The sequence below is a fragment of the Ochotona princeps genome, chromosome 4 (genome assembly GCF_030435755.1).
Source record: "Ochotona princeps isolate mOchPri1 chromosome 4, mOchPri1.hap1, whole genome shotgun sequence".
In the NCBI taxonomy this organism is placed as follows: Eukaryota; Metazoa; Chordata; class Mammalia; order Lagomorpha; family Ochotonidae; genus Ochotona; species Ochotona princeps.
Genome location: NC_080835.1, coordinates 60,003,716 through 60,021,488, shown reverse-complemented (window position 1 = coordinate 60,021,488; position 17,773 = coordinate 60,003,716). Strand labels below are relative to the sequence as shown.

The window sequence follows — 17,773 nt, the reverse complement described above, 5'->3', positions numbered from 1 at the left end:
CAAAGGAAATGAAAATTTCATGAGAAAAGGATTTACAGTCCTTTTTTTTCACAGCAGCACAGTCTACAATAGCAAAGACATGGAAACAACTGAGATGCCCACTTAAAGAGGAGTGATTATAGAAACTGTGGTGCATCTACTCCATAGAATACTACTCAGCCTTTAGGAAGAAATTTTACCATTTGCAACCAAATGGTCCTAACAAGAGACCATTATACTCAGTGAAAAATTCAATCCCAAAAGGACAAATACTGTATGTTCTCTCTGTTATGAAACAACTTTAATACAAATTATAAGATTTGGCCCGGCAGCATGGCCTAGTGGCTAAAGTCCTCCCCTTGAAAGCCCCGGGATGCCATATGGGCGCCGGTTCTAATCCCGGCAGCTCCACTTCCCATACAGCTCCCTGCTTGTGGCCTGGGAAAGCAGTCGAGGACGGCCCAAAGCTTTGGGACCCTGCACCCGCATGGGAGACCTGGAAGAGGTTTCTGGTCCCGGCTTCGGATTGTCGCGTACCAGCCCGTTGCGGCTCACTTGGGGAGTGAATCATGGGATGGAAGATCTTCCTCTCTGTCTCTCCTCCTCTCTGTATATCCGGCTTTCCAATAACAATAAAATCTTAAAAAAAAAAAGATCAATAATCCTTTCAATACAGTTTTTGCTTCAACCCATGGGTTTTGATACTGTTTTTATTTTCTTTTCTTCTAAATAGTTTCTTTTCTCTTATTAAATTTTTCACTGACTCAGAGATCACATTGTAGCATCAGTTTCTCCAAGAAGTTTTTTGTTTTGTTTTGTTTTTTCATTTCTTCATCAACACATTGGTTATTCAGTATCATGTTACTTAACTCCTTCATGTTACAGCTTTTTGTTTTGACTTTGTTCCTGTTGTTGATTTAATTTCAGGGTTTCTCATTTAAGGAAATGTAGAGTAACAGCATAATAGATATTTTCATATCTAAATGTGAAGATACAATACAGTGTGCATTGCTACTTCCAAATCAAAGATGAACTCCCAATGAAACTGTTGGATATGTTTTGACAATAGGATGCTGGACTGTCTGCCCTTGTCTGTACCAGCAATGCCAGGACACACTTACATAATACAATGATGGACTTATGACTGCTTATGAAGGCCTATGCTATGGTGATGGTATGGGGAAAATCAGTTGATGGGAGGGAGTGTGGCGAGTGGGTAGGGAAATCCCAGAGCCTATAGAATTTTACTATAAAATGACATAGAAAAAGAAAAAAATTAAATTAAAATAATAATTAAAAAATGTAGCAATTTGGACACAAACTGGGGCCCATATGGAATGCTGGAGCTACAGATGCAGGCTCTCCCTACTATGTCACAGCACTGCCCCTCAGAACTCTAACTTCTAAAAAACAGCTGAAGTTAGAAAAAAAAAATCTGTCTTTAAAATGTGATGTAATTAAACTTGTTTCACACTATATGTTAGTGAAATTACACGGGAGTTGGTTTCCTTTTAAGTGTGAGTATATTAGTTGAAATAAGGACAGATAGAACTTCAAATTTGAATGTCCTATAGTACATTAACATAAAATGTAATGAAATAAGATGATACCCATAAAAATATCCAGAGGTCCTGGAAAATTGTATTACTAATAAGCTAACTAAGTACAGATAAGTTTGTGCTCTTTATCAAATTTCCATTGTTATTTACAGATTTACCTTTATCTGAAAAGGAGACAGGATTACTCTTCCACCTACTGATTCATTCCCCACATGCCCATAGTGGTTAAGTCTGGCCAGGCCAAAACTGGAACCAAAAATTTTATGCAAGTCTTCCATATGAGTGTCTGGGATCCAAGTATTTTAACCATCACTGCCTCTGAGGGTACACATTAGCTGGAAACTGGATTATAGCATAAACCTGTCTCAATTCCATGAATTTCCTTAGGAAATGCAGGCATCCCGGGGTGTATGTGCCACAATACCTGCTTCTAATACCAATGGTATAGTGATGCGTGTTTCCTACTACAGTTTCTTTCAAGATCCAGCCTAAACCATATTGGAGACAGCATAAAAAATGGTACTATTTATGTCTCTCACTTGGGTTAATCAGTGGCTGTTTAAAATAATGTTTAAAAAGAAGTAAAGATAATTACTCTGAAAACATCCTCTTCAAGCCTTATATAAATCCTTGCGGCAATATGAAATCTAGATTTGATTATTCTTTCATTTAAGAGAAACTGAAGTTTAAATAAGCTGTGCAAAAAAAAAAAAAAAAACCTGGATTTGTTCAAACAAAATTGAATGAGTATGAATGAGTAAAAAGGATGGTGAAAAGAAATATGAGCCAGAGAAAGAATACATTTTCCTTAGAAAAGCAGGAATTTTTAAAAAATACCTAAAGGGAATTGCTTTATTTTAGGCCAAATGTATTTTGTTGTTGTTGTTGTTGTTGTTACAAAGGCTTCCAAATCATTTCATTCCATTTAAAGAAGAGGCAAGGGTATTTGTACATATGGTGCCAGATTAAGTAAGGCAGCAATCTTTTTGCTCAAATATCTGCAAGCAAAAAATTAATAATTTATGAAGCAATAAAACACGTTTTTACCAGAGCTTACAAAAGGTTTTTGAAAGCAAGTGTGAGAGATACAAATATATTTTGAGCAATGGCAGTGAAATTAAAATAAGAACATGCTTTTTCAGATTACCCCATTGGAAATTTATTTAATGTGTAAGCTGTTGTTTATTTGCTAAGAAGTCACATTTTTCCATATTCGCAACTTACATTTCTCATGCTTTGACTATATGTGAAATGTGATATGAGGTTAAAAAGTCTACAACTCTGATACTACTATGCTTGACTCCAATATTTGTGGAACTGCATTAACTTTTTGCCTTTAATCTCATGCCCTTTTAATTCATCCTCCACAGTCTGTGGGCAATCTTCTAAAATGTAAATTGAATGATTTCACTCTTTGCCTTAAAGGTGTTCAGTGCTTCTCCACAGCCTTGAAGATAAATCCACATTATGTTATAAACTATGGACAGTGTTACTGGTTGCTGCCAGGTTTTGAACTCCTCCTCCACCTGCATGCATACACCATATGCATACACATAACAGAATTCTATACTGTCAGTACTCCTCTGAATTAGATTTGCACACTCGAATTTTCTGGTTTTTTTTTTCAAATTATCCTTTTTCTCTCTAAATTATATTTTATGTTGCATCCTTCTAGCTCTGCTCTGTAGTTGCAGTCTCAGACTCACACACACAAGTTCACAGACACACATCATCAAAATTTCAAGGGAAATGCATATTATGAAAGTAATATGTGCATGCATTTCAAGTTTGCAGCAAAATAAATGTCTCCAAAATTATGATAGCATTTCTGATCTAGATTGTTGTACAAAGAAGGGTGAGCTATAAATTTTATATCTTTATCAAGTACCTGTTTTTATCAAGGTATCATGAATTCTACCTAAGCTGAAACAAGAATAAACTACAGATTTATGGCAAAGGGGGATTTATTTAGTTATGGGGAAATTACTGATGCTTTATACAAAAATTATAGGGAAAAGGAAATGGGTAATTTGTTTTGCAAAAGACAAGACAGTGTTGGAGATAATACTCATGGTAGCAATTATTATCCTCAATTTGTGAAAAAGGAAACTTGTTTGAGTCCTAATTGAAGAGTATTGACAGTATGAGTAGAAACAGTAGTCAAAATCATTTTGTGATATAAAGGGCAAAAGCCACAACCTGCAATGCCAGCAGCCCACTTGGGTGCTGGTTCCACTGGGCTGCTCCATTTCCAGTCCAGCTGCCTGCTAATGACCTCAGGAAAGCAGCAGAAGATGGTCCAAGTGCTTGGTTCTTTGCCACTGATGTGAGAGATCCAAAAGCTCTTGGTTCCTGCCTTGCTTGTCTCAGCCCTTGCCATTATTTCCATCTGGAGAATGGATCAGCAGGTGGAAGAGGTCTCCTTTCCTATTTTTCTTTTAGTTTCACTAGATGTAGCTTCAAGCAAATAAATAAATAGTTTTACTGTTCTTATTTATATTATTTTCCATAATGCAGTTTTATAGGTATAGGGATATCCTCCTCCCATTCCTGTCTTCCCATTCTCCCTTCTCCTCATATCAATTTCTCCTATATGATTACAATGATACAGTTCTTCAGCAACAGTCTCAAGTTCAACATTCTGCTTCTTAAATGTAACATGGTATTGTTACATTTGTAGGTACAAGCAAGGTGAAAAATGCGGTATCAAATTTTCCAGGTCCATGTGACACTTTCTTTTCTTTTTGTCAAATTTTTATTTTGTATTTTTGAATTTTATAAAGACTGGGATTCCCCACCCCCCGCAAACTCCCACCCCCTGACAGATTTTCCCCGTGTTGCTGCAATAGTATAGTCCTTCATAAGGAGTCATAATTCCCCATCAGTCTATTACTTAAGTGTGCCCCAGCAATGCTGTTACAGACAATGTCAAACAGTCCATCATCCCATTGTATTTCATTGGGAGTCCATCTTTGATTTGGAAGCAGGAATGCATATTGCATTATATCCCCACATCTGGATATGGTAGTCTCTGTTACTCCGTCACTATACATTCCCATAAATGAGAAGCCATGAAATAAGGTCAACAACCAATGTGAATTAGAACAAAAGCAACAACAACAAAATTACATCACTGTAGAAAAACTCACCACTGAGTAACCAACACATGGGTGACCAAAGGAAAAAAAAATACAGAAGTAAAATGATGCCACCATGTAATCCATGAGCCAGCGATGAATTTGACAAGAGAAAGGAAAGTATTTGGAAGAAATAAAACCAAAATCAAAAACATCAAAACACATGGGATGCAGAAAAAAAAAACAAAAAAATCAGTATGAAATGTATTATTGAAATTACACTTTGCATGATGGTTTCCTTATATTAGAGAGAACATATGGTATTAATTCTTTTTGTGATTGACTTATTTCACTGAGCATAATTGTCTTTAGTTGGGACCATCTAGTTGCAAATGGTATAATTTCATTCTTCTTAATAGCTGAATAATATCCCATGGAGTAGATGTACCACGGTTTCTTTAACCACTCTTCTTTGGATGCACGTTGGGATTGTTTCCATGTCTTTGCTATTGTAGATTGTGCGGCTGCAAATATAGGATTACAGATCCCCTTCTCATATGCTGATTTCATTACTTTTGGGCATATTCCTAGGAGCAGGATAGCTGGGTCATATGGTAGGTTTATTTGCAGTTCTCTAAGCACTCTCCTTACTGATTTCCACAGTAGTTGTACTAGCCTACACTCACAATGGAAGTCCTTCTTTAACGTGGGAGAAGAGATGCATACTGCAACATGCCTTCACTTCCTGGCATGCTCATGAACATTAGGTCATTTGGAACAAGAAACATGCAAATAACATGAGAAACAAAGCCTCCTGTGATGTGCTTCTATTTTATTAACTATGCAGAAAAGGTCAAGTCACAGAGAATCAAATCAGTGGTTGCTCAGGGTAAGAGAGAATGGGGAGTCATTAACTAAGAGACCTGATGAAAATGCCTGGAGCTATAGAGGTGATATTCTCCCAACACTGTAATTATCCTACACTCTATATTGAAGATGCTTCATAGGTATCCCCTTGATGTGATGGAAGCACCAACAGGATGCAATGAAGGAGGCAGACACAGTAGTGTGATTTACAGGCCACAAGCACATGGACTGTGTGTCATTAAATAGAAATGGAAATATAGGACAACTCCTTGAAATGTGTGTTGTTTTTTGGAGCATTTGCTTTAAGGGATTTTCTTTTTCAGTCAGTGGATGAAACCACAACGGAGCTGGATAAATGATATACCAATACTCTGTGTGCTGTTTATCTATCTTTACGCTTTAAATTGTTTCAAAATAAAAGCAAGAGGAAATAAATCAGTGTCAGTTAACATAATCAGCAGAAGATGCAGTGACTAAGATTCAGAAGGAAAGTGGTTGCTTTGCAATTTAATGAGTGCATCTGAATAAATACTTCGATATTGAAAAGAACCTATAAACCCTGGCTATTCATACACCTAAGTCAAAAGCCATCGTGTTAAATAAGATAATGCATGTTTAATACTCCACAAATTTCATGACTTACATTAATTTTTCAATCAATTTGATAAATGCCAATGATGATTTCATAATATTGAAGGGAAAACAAACAGAAATCTCAAGTAAGTGTTACACAACAGTTTTCTGGTACATATTCAAATTTAGATCGTACAGCCAAGTACCAGAGACCAGTTCCAGCTGACTCAATAGCTTGCAAATAATGCATGGATCAGTGAGAAGATAAGAAGAGGAGATGAGGACCACTATAGTATGATGCTCACAATGGACAACTCAGAAAAGTTGCCTTCTTTATTTATGCACAAATCATCACAAGTTTTTGCATAACATCCAATTGTTTCTTTTTTCTTCATTATGAAAAAAATGATTATAAAAATCATTATTATTTTACTTCAGAAAAAAATATTTTCAGCAAGCTATTACTCATTCAAACCTGCAGTGACCTGGCTGAAGCCAGGAATTCCACAATTGGCAGCACATGCAGTTACATAGTGACAAGTGATTTACTTATATCTGAAATCAATTTTCACTAAACCTAAACTAATATTTACTTAAACTATCAAGAGTACATAATTTAAGAGAAAGCTCATAAGTGAAAGGAATTTGTAAAGCATATAACATAGATTCTTTATTAAATCTTACAATCAATCATGAATTAATTACCATCACCTTCACCTAGTGCTGATTCGATTGTTTTTTGTTCTTAGTGCTGATTTAATTTAGTTTTTTGTTCTTTTGCTTAAGGGCAGTGAAAGGGATCAGGACAGAAAGTATGAGGCATCTTCTAAAGGGAGACAAATATGAATCCCCCCCCAAAAAATGGCTTAAAACTATTGCCTTATATTGGCACTTATATTTAGGGAAAGAAAATAGTTTATAAAAACTTCTGCCTTATATTGGCACTCATGCTTAGGGAACGAAAACAGTTTATAAAGATAAAAAGAAGTTTATTGTAAAGACCCTCTGTTTGCAGAATGGCTGAGTTGCCCTGCTGATCCCATGTGGGAGGCTGCAGGCATAATGCACACAGTGTCCCCAAACAGAATCCCTGACAGGAGTCTAACCAAGATCCCAACATGGCCTGATTACTGGGTATGCAGCAAGAGCCATGGGCTTCACCCCAATCTCTTCTCTGCCCCTTTAATGAACTGTGCTAGGACTTCCTTGGTAAACAACTCTAGGAAGTCAAATGTTACATTCATCCTACTTCTCAGCAAGATTACCCTGAGACACAGCTTCCTGTGCTTCCTGCACTTCATGACCTTTAACTTCACTAGAAGATCCAAAGAGATAGACATATCTATTAGCCAAGTCACAGTGTCCTTGTTGGGTGGAAGTACCATCAGGACCACCCGTCATCCTGCCCCCTTTTCCTACCCTTTATAAGCTTGTGACGTTTCTCAAGTAAACAGACATCCCTCATTACCAGTTTTTCTCCAGTGTTTCTGCTGCAGAAGAGCACTGTCGCTTCACCCCCAGTGGTCTCAAGTCATGCTGCACAGAAGACCCCCAAGAGATAAACATCAGAAAGAATAATTGTTACAAGCCCTATCCATCAGAATGGCGGCCTAACCACATAGAGCAAGCGTTGCTACCACCAACAGCATCATTATATGTGCTAGAATTTCAGCCATTTAATTCTTATTCGTCAGGGGTTTTGTTTGTTTGCTTGCTTGCTTGTTTTATTTTACATTGCCAATAATTGTATATATTTAATAGGCACCATGTGATAAGAAAACTAAAAACTCTTCCCTTAGCCGTTTAGAAATACAGTATAGTCTATTAATAACTGTGGTCTCTGCTGTGCAATAAATCAACAAATTCCATTTTCCTTTCTGAGTGTAACCTGTACCCATCAATGATAATCTATAGTTTGGGCTATCCCCCACCTGATCAGCCCCTGCACAGCCCTCTGTTGACCACCATTCCAGTCTCCTTGTAGGGGTTTTATTTACATATTCCAAAAATAGATGAAAACATGTACATGTCTTCCCCCTGTGCCTGGTTAATTCTTATTAGCTCCCATAGTGTCCATGCTTCTTACTCTACTCTTGAGGTTGAAAGAGCAAATAATCCCTGCAGAATGTCCTCATAATGGATGTTAAGAATACCAAGAGAGCTTGCCTAACCACATTTAGCTAATTATAGAATTGTGTGTGCTTACACACCATGGCCTAAAACATGGAGCATGGTCAAGAACATATGCGGAAGACAAGCAAGTACAGAAACATGTGGAAACAAATGCTCTCGTTTATTACATGTAATGTCAGTCCTCTAGTGATTGACCCCATTTGAATTAAAAACAAAGCTTATTGGTGCATAAAGATACAGTTTTGATTTTCTATTATAAATAGTCCAGATATGAACAACTTTTAATTTCCAATTTATTAACTTTTTATGATAATAAAGTTCCCAAATTGGAGTTTTTGGATCAGAATATAAGCATTACATTGACAGAAGTAGTAGTTCTCAAAGGTTTCGTTGATTTACATCTCCATCAGTAAAGCATTGCAGTGCTTTGTGCCTAGATTCTTCTCTAGGTCATGTGGAAAATGCTGAATTACTATTCAAATTTGCATTTGTACATCTTTTAGTGTGCTCGATCAACTTCTCATATGTATAAGTTGCACATTTTTGCAGGCATGAACTGTGTATTTCTGTTCTGATCCACTATCCAATAGATTTTTTACATTAACAGTTTTGTCTTTTTAAGTGTGAACAAAAGTTATTTACAAATACTTATAAGTAAACTTCATTGTATGTACATGTGGGTGCCCTGAGGAGTTTGTCCTTGCTGTAAGTCAAGGTAAAGTGAGTCAATAATGTCACTTGGAGAGCTTGAGATGTTTTCTGAAGTGTGAAGATTTTATTCTCATACTTGTGATGTCAAACATATGAGACATTGAATTTTGTACCTGTTAAAGAGAGTTCTGTGTTGCAGAATTTGTTGTGTGTCGGGGTGAATTATGGTGCTACATGAGATGGAGCGAGCAGAAAAAGAGAAGAGGAAAGAATTTCAAGTGACCTACTGGATCCTGATATGTGCCCATTGAATCAATGTCCACAAATACCCATCTAGAAGTGTTAGCTTGAAAGCGCTAATATCAATTCAAGAGTGAAATATTTGTTAAATTTGAGTGATCCTCTTGTCAAAAATATATAATAAAAATGGAAAAATAACTTGGAGTGATCCTTTCCTCTCTTCCTATTTATATATTTCCCTTTATTCCCCTCATTTTCCGTATCTATATTTCTCTGTTCTTAAGGATAATAAAATAAGATGTGGGGGAGATGCATGGATAAAAATAAAATTCTACTTTAAAGCACAGAACCTTCTGTGAGAGTGAAACAGCCAATAGAAAAAATAGCTTAAGGAAAAAAGTTTGAGTGACTAGGAACCTATTCGAAATCAGACAGGTAACACCTTGGGCAAAACAAAAGAGAGGAGAAGATAGGGAAGAGGAAGAAGCAAGAAGGAATATAAATACTCTTTCCCTTTCCCTCTATCTCACCGTCTCTCTCTCTTTCTCTCTCTCTCTCACACACACACACATACAAGCAGGCATACACATGCTGCTTTTCAATTGAGCAAGTGATTTTTAAAATTCTTCAAAATTATGAGAAATAATAAGTGCACTCTGAAAGTGTAAAATAACTGAAATTAGTATGTTATACTGATAACTTAGGTGAACATATTATAAAACACTACTAGTTACTTATTACTATAATACATAGTTTTTTGTTTTTTTTGTTTTTTTTTTTTTTTTAAAGATTTATTTTATTTTTATTACAAAGTCAGATATACTGAGAGGAGGAGAGACAGAGAGGAAGTGGAGCTGCCGGGATTAGAACCAGCAGCCATATGGGATCAAGGCGAGGACCTTAGCCACTAGGCCACGCTGCCAAGCCCAATAATACATAGTTTTTTAATTACAATATTAATTTTAATTCTATTTAAAATTTTTTTAAAGTATTATTGAAGGATTTCTAAATTTGATAACAAATCTGTGCATGAATAAGCAATATGCATTCAGAATTATTAGGGATTTCAATGTGTATTTCAATTTATATAAGGAATCATGATTGAGTTATAAAAACATCTTCAATAAATTTGCAAGTGAGATATTATTATTATAAATTAATATTCTAAATCTGCTATACAATTTGAATCAACTATAACAATAGATATTAGGAAAGCCAAGATACTGCTTCTTGTGAGATATCCATATAACTAGGGAAGGCAAGAGAATCAACAGGAAAAGTAAAAAAAATCCCTTATGTGAAAATGACAGTGAAAGCTGGGTACCAGATACAGCATAGTTAGCTGGTCGTTTTAATTTTCATTTCCAAAAAAAAAAAATTTTCATTTCCCTAGTGGCAAATTATGTTTAGCGTATTTTCACACACCTATTTACCATCTGTTTGGCTTCCCTAGTGATATATTTGCCCATAGCCTTTGCCCATTTTTAATTGGGGTGTTTATTTTAACAGTAAAACTAAAATACTGGTATGTTTTATGTTTTATATGCTCAACAAATATAATTTACATTAGTTGTGTTTCATTTTATTCTCAAAGTATCTTTATGCAGTAGAATTTTTACACTATAATAAAGTCAAAAATAAGTAACTTTTATTCCTTGAAACAAGATCTAAATTTTGGATTAAATGCTTACAAACCAAAGCTCATGTATTTATTTAAAAGCTACTTACTTGAAACTTACATAGCTTGCTGTTTCATATGTTGCCTATGATATGCATTTCAGTGTATTTAGAAATACTTTCATAATTTGTTTTTCCTTTCAATTCATGTTTTACTGTAATACTAATGCAATTTTGTCCATAGATTAAATCCTACATATGTATATATACATATATACATATATTATACATATATGCATATATACATATATAATACATATATATACATATATACATATAAAAATATACATATATATAAAATACACATAATTTAATCTTTCTCAGTCTCAATGCTTATTCATTTGCACAGAGCAAATATATCTCCAATCTAATGGAGAGATTTTTGCTTTAATTATAAAGGAAAAGGAAAATCAGGCTTCTTTATCAATAGTTAATGTTCTCTAAGTTACATTAAATGGAGTTAGTATTTTTAACTAAGATAATGATCTTATCCAAAGTTATTTTAGCAAGCCTTTATACATTTGTTAATGCAATGTTTTTGTGACATTTGTTCAATATGACTGCGCTGTAGAGTACAATAGAAAGAATTAATGATAGATGGGCATTCTGAAGTAATCAGAAGCCAGACTATGGCAGCTCGTAAAGGGCACATTAAAGTGCTTGGACTTATAATGACAGCAGTGACCTATCCAAAGAATTTTATTATTTTGTATGATAATTTCCCAAATACGGTTTTCACCCCCCTTTAGATACAAGGTTGCTTTTTAAATTTTGTTCTGAGAGATTTAAATACAATTAAAAGAAAACAATTTATCAAAATGTCACCACCTTTAACTAACATGAACAGTAAAACAATAGCTTAGTAGTTCATCGCTTAGATCTGAAGTCTACAATCTAGAAATGACATCATCCCATCCCTATCCATGTCCTCCATCTGCCCTCATCAGAGTTTTCAGCAAGTCATTATGAAGGTTTTGAATGAAAATGATTATTTTATTTCCCTCTGGAATTGAAATATGAGGTATCAAAATATTATTAAACTTCAATTCACCAACAAGTTTAAAGATGGCTTAACCTGTAACTCATTTGCTATTGAATAACAATAAGAGCTAGATAAAAATAATTAACTAAACTTTGCTGTACTTACAGGTCTCTCCAAAGACTTCTTTACTTCTCAATATAGCACTGCAGAATTTTAAAGTCACTCTCACTTCCTCATAGAGTTTTATTAGACTGAGCAAATTCTCATAAAACATGACCAAACAGAAAAATCTTGTGAAGTGACTGGCATTTTTCCTATTATTTTATACAAGGTGTCTGTTTCTGTTAAGTAATACATAAAAATGGTTCATGTTTATTTCAAATGGCAATGATCTTGATCAAAATGTATTATTATTCAAGAATCTTTCTATCTTTATGTGTTAAGCTGCTTTATAATTTTACTTTGTATGTTGCTCCTATCATTTTTGGTATTTGAGGTATAATAATAAAATATGTTAAATAAAAAAAGAAGCTAATAGGAACCAAAAAATGTATTATTATAATTATTATAATATGAATATATAATGATAATTTTATTTGCTTCATTTGATGGTGCTTCTATTTATGGAAGTATAAGCATTTTTTTTCTTTCACAAAATAAAGAAAATAGGGACTCAAGAATTAGCTTCTTCTTTTATTTTGACTGGATTAAATCCCCCAACTTTTAGAAAAAAAATGGAAAGTAACTTATTCCCAAAAGTTAATGGAGTGTGCAAGTATGGTCAGGTGAACAGGTGCACACTCCCAGGTGCTCCTGCATCTTGGGTTCATAGCTGTCAGCTCAGGTAGTGGTGCAGTTACACAGTTTGGTTGTGAGGTAAGGGATATAATCTTGTGGATACAGAGTTCCTATCATTAGGGCTCAGCTATCTCTTAAGCAATATCTGAATTCATCCAAATCGTTTTTGAAAAATTAATATTTACTATTGGATAACTGGTTTCCACTGTGTCAAAAATAAAATTCATAGGATACTAGAAAGTATGTTGTACACAGACCAACCACCATTTCCACTTTCCATTTCTACATATATGTCAAGTGAAAACTCATGGAATATAAGTTATCTGTAGTATTCTAAGCTTTCTTATTTAGGATAGAAACAGTAAGTTTTAGGAGAAGCATCAGAAGCCTGAGTGTTGTGATACCCAGTTACTTAGTATACTAAGTATTCTCTCTCTTTATAGATATATGTATATATATATATATATATATATATATACATACATAATTCATTACATAAAGCTTAGATATGCACTAAAAATATGTCATCTGACAGAAATGAGCACAAACTGGACAGTGGTGACTGAAGCATCATGATGGACAAGTATTGAGACCAACTTTAGGAAACCAAAATAGTCAGATAAGGACAATCAAGAAAAAATGCAAGAAAATGAAAGGAAAGTGGCACTTGAATGAAAATAAACTTAGTAGCAAAGGAGGAATAAAACAAGAAATTCTTTTTCACAGATACTGAACACTTAGATTCTGATTTTGCTGGTGATGATTCTCGATACAGACTTCCAGTGTCATAGTTCGGTGTTGCATACTGCTTTTCTGTGTTTTCTGACTCCCAAATGAGCATTTAAAAACTAGGAACCAAAAAGCACATCTGGATTTTTCACATGGGTGGCTGGACTTCAAGTACTTGAGCCATTATCACCTTCACAAGATCAATTTCCCATGAACTTAGACTTTTTTTAAACAGTCACTACCAGAACAAACATTTATGTGATGGCTCAAGAGCAAATCACATACAAAAAGAATCTACTGACGAATCAGTTCTGTGACATAGTAGGTAAAGCCACTGCCTCAGGTGCTGGCATCTTACGTTGACTCCTGTTTGAGTCCCAGCTGTTCCAGCTTCTGGCTAATGCACCTGGGCAAGCAGTAGAGAGTGAACCAAGTCTCCTGCACCTACTTTGGCCCCTGCAGCTATGTGGGAAACTCAGACGAGGCTTCTGGATCCTGGCTTCAGAAGGTCCCATCTCTGGTCATTGTGGTCATTTGGGGATTAAACAGCAGATGCAAAAATATCTCTCCCTCTCCATCTCTCTCTCCTACTTTCTTCATTTCTTCCACACTCTTTCTGTAACTCTTTCAAATGAACGAATAAATCTATTTTGTAACATGTTGATATTTAATCATATAAAAGATGCTATAATCTCTGATTAATGGTGATATTTACCCTCTTCTACCGGTGCTATTTTGCTTTGACTATGAAGAGATTAAAAAACAATGAGAATTTTCTTACCTTCGTGGCACATTTACTAAAATTGAAATGGTGCCATGGTCCCTGTGCAAGAATGACTGGCAGATTTGTGAAGCATTCCATAAAAAGAAGCAACAATAAAAACAAATGTGAAACCCGGTTGCTGAAAGTATGTTCAATCTGTTAGTACATGTTGACACTTAAATCTGCTTAATCCTGATTTTCTAGGTTTGATTGCATTTAGAGACATTAGCACTATACAGATGTGTTGCTATTAACTGCAAATCATTTGCGAAAACAAATTATCATATATCTACACATAGATAAATATGGGAAGAGTCTTGAAACCATTCCTTGAAATGTATAAAATTTTAAAAAGCACGTTAATTTTCAAAAAATGTTAACATTTGTGTGTTTACTTTGAAGTTACAGTTACATAAAGGAAGGGGAAGAGAAAGAGAACGACAATGAGAGATACCTCTGTGCTGATTGACTCAGAAAATGGCAACAAAAACCAAGGCTGACCTAGGCTGAAGCCCAAAGTAAGAAGCCTCATCTTTGTCTCCCATTTGGGTTCAGGGGCCAGGGACTTGAGTGCACTTGTGCTCCTTTCCCAAGAACATTAGCAATGTTAGCGAGAAGCTGGATTGGAAGTGAACCAACACACATCTGGGATTCTAGGGTTGCATGCAGTGGCTTTGACTCACTTTCCGCTCTGCCCCAGTGCTGGCCCCAAGAACAATTTGTCTTTTAATTCTGGTCTTTCATGAACGTGTGTGTGTGTGTGTAAGTTAACAGCATAAATGCATTATATTTGTGGAAAAAGAATTGATCAATAAAAAGTTGTTACATTTTAAATTTAGTGTTTTACCCACCTATATAGATAATCAAATGATACAATAAGGACAGCAATAGGCTTACCTTTTACCTTTTAAAAAACAAACTATTATTCTCATGTCTTCTGTTCCATTTGGTATTTCCAGGTGAAAGGTCATACACACAATCTCTTTAGGGATAACTTTTTAATAGCTTGTTAAAATAGAAGCCATTATGAACTATAAATCATTGTCAAAATTCAATGGCTAAGTCTTTCATTTGGAAATTCAAATAATTACATGAGTAACTTTGGATTATAAAAGGAGAAAGGGAAAAGAGAAGGCGCATAATCTGAGAGAGCTGGTATAAGAGGAAGAGTAATTGGAAAACTGCATGAATTTGAAAGAAAGACCACTAGCTTTGGAAGCCATGCTCCTCCCAACAGTATGAGAACTGACTTTAGACTGATAGAATTCATATCTATAATTTTCAAATTTCCCTGCTTTAGACAACTATGTAATGTAAAATAATATACACAATATAGTGTAAAAGTCTTACATACAAAGATAAAAATACTTGCGAATGTGTAGCTCCAATTAACCATTAACTGGTACAGTATGTATCACTTCCTAGTTAATGAAACTCTTTCAACCGCTTTGCATATTTGACAACTGGTTATATATACAATTTGTTGTATATACATTGTTACATACATGCTTTTGGCGTGTCCCATATATATTTTTGGTGTCAAATAACTTCAAGCAGTATATTTAACACTTAACAAGGATGGGGCCCTACGCCACGGCCAAGCGGCTTAAGTCCTCACCTTGAATGCGCCAAGATCCCATATGTGTGCCAGTTCTAGTCCCAGCAGCTCCACTTCCCATCCAGCTCCCTGCTTGTGGCCTGGGAAAGCAGTTGAGGATGGCCCAATGCTTTGGGTTTCTGCACCCATGTGGGAGACCTGGAGGAAGTTCCTGGCTCTTGGCTCCGGATCAGTGCAGCACTGGCCGTTGCGCTCACTTGGGGAGTGATTCTTCAGATGGAAGATCTTCCTCGCTATCTCTCCTCCTCTCTGTATATCTGACTTTGCAATAAAAAAGAATAAATCTTTAAAAAATACTTAACAAGGATGCTTTTAAAAGTTTGTAGAAGATTGAGGTGAGCATGTGACATAGTGATTAAGATATTGCCTAGGATATAGCATCCTAGGCCCAAAGCTCAGCTTTGCTTTTGATTAAAGCTCACTAATGTGCTCCCTGGAAGATAGCAGGTGATGGTTCAGGTACTTGGTTCTCTGTGTTTCAGATGGGAAATTTGGATTCAGTTTCCAAATCCAGGCTTCAGGCATGACCATTAGGGAAATTTGAGGAGTGTATCAGTGGGTATACAATCTTCCTCTCTGTACATCTGTCTCTTAAACCAATAAATGAAACTTTAATATATTGCTATTGGTTTTTTTTGAATTTGTGGAAAATATCATTAAAAGATACATTTATTTTGATGTATTTTTGGGAAACCTATGCATGGTTTTATCATAATATGAATTTCTCATGAAGTTTTAAAGATTTCTCATAGCACTAAAATGTGTCTACACAACAATAGATGCATCTTTGTTTCTGGCCTGCCCCATTCAACCTTCAATTTTTTGGCATTCATCTATATTATTATGTTTATCAGTAACATAATTTTTGATTATGTGTGATATTCTATTGTATCATTTTCTCATAAAATGAAGAGTTATAATCTCATTTTCTTGAATATATTCTTAATAATTGCAAGTATTGGACTACAGGGGTAGTAATAAATGAAGCCTGAATTGGTACTGAGAAATAATTCTTTTTACTATAAAATATCATTTTATTAAGATCTGTGGATTCACAGAATGCTAAAATCATTGATGCCATCTCAAAGGTATCATAAAAGGGATTACAACAGATTAAAATGAGTTTAAAACATGCATATATATTAAAATAAAATGTCACATCACTTTAAGAAGGTGGGATACTGTATGTTGCTGAGAGTGTCCATGGACAGAAATTATAAAATGCAATGATCGAGGGACAGATTTGAAGGCAGCTGGAAAGAGCTATTGCTTGACTTGTAAGGTGTTGACCAGTTATCTCTGAAGTGGGGAGAGCCACATGTTACGCTCATTCTGTTCTGTACCAAGAACCAGTGTTGAGCAGGAATATTCACTTCAATCTTATTTGGGATCGTATAGGAGTTGGGAACCACACACTCCAAGTGGATTTGAGCAACAAGTAATCTAAACCTTGGTTTATAGGTAAGCCAGGAATGAATGACAACTCCATCAAAGAAAACCTGTTTCAGAATTCCACAGAAATCAATGGGATAATGAAAGTGTAATTCTTCAAGTTGCACTCGAGTTGGTGGACAGCCAGTCCCTAGAAATAATTCTTCAGGAGTTAAAATTTCATATTCATAAAACAGTGCCCTTTTAGGTATGGCAAGGAAATTAAAATGGCTGCATTCCACCAACACCGGCTGTTGCCCAGAACACATCCACATCAAAGAAGCAAGTAGCAGCAGCAGTTCCAACATGATAAGGACTTTCATTATGCCAGCCCTGGGCCAAGGTCTTCTCACACAACAGGAAGTAATTTTTAAAGAACAATCACAAGAGCAGTGGGTGATTGCTTTATATCTTTGCCTAGATTTGGTGTTCTGAGTCCTTTTAATTAAAGCTCTTATAAAAATGGAATATTTGTGTTTCATATTAATCTCACTCTGCTTTCCCTGAATTTTAGTTAATGCTGTATACCTAGATATCCTCTCTCAGGAATGAATACTTTCACAAACTTCACCAAACATGTGTATTAAACATTTGGTCTTCTTTTAATCGGTGACTAGCATTTTTGGTATATTATCAGTTTCAGTCCTATGACCCAGATTTGCACTGACACTCTATTCTCTCAGTCCTTAACTTAAA

The 17,773-nt window shown here is 35.3% G+C and overlaps 1 protein-coding gene across 1 annotated transcript; it reads right to left on the bottom strand.

Moving 5' to 3' along the window:
• Positions 1 to 16,860: 16,860 nt before the first annotated feature.
• LOC101524342 (oocyte-secreted protein 3-like) lies at positions 16,861 to 17,400 on the bottom strand. Its single transcript, XM_004590027.2, has one exon. The coding sequence runs from the start codon at positions 17,398 to 17,400 to the stop codon at positions 16,861 to 16,863; it is 540 nt and encodes a 179-aa protein (XP_004590084.2).
• Positions 17,401 to 17,773: the final 373 nt, after the last annotated feature.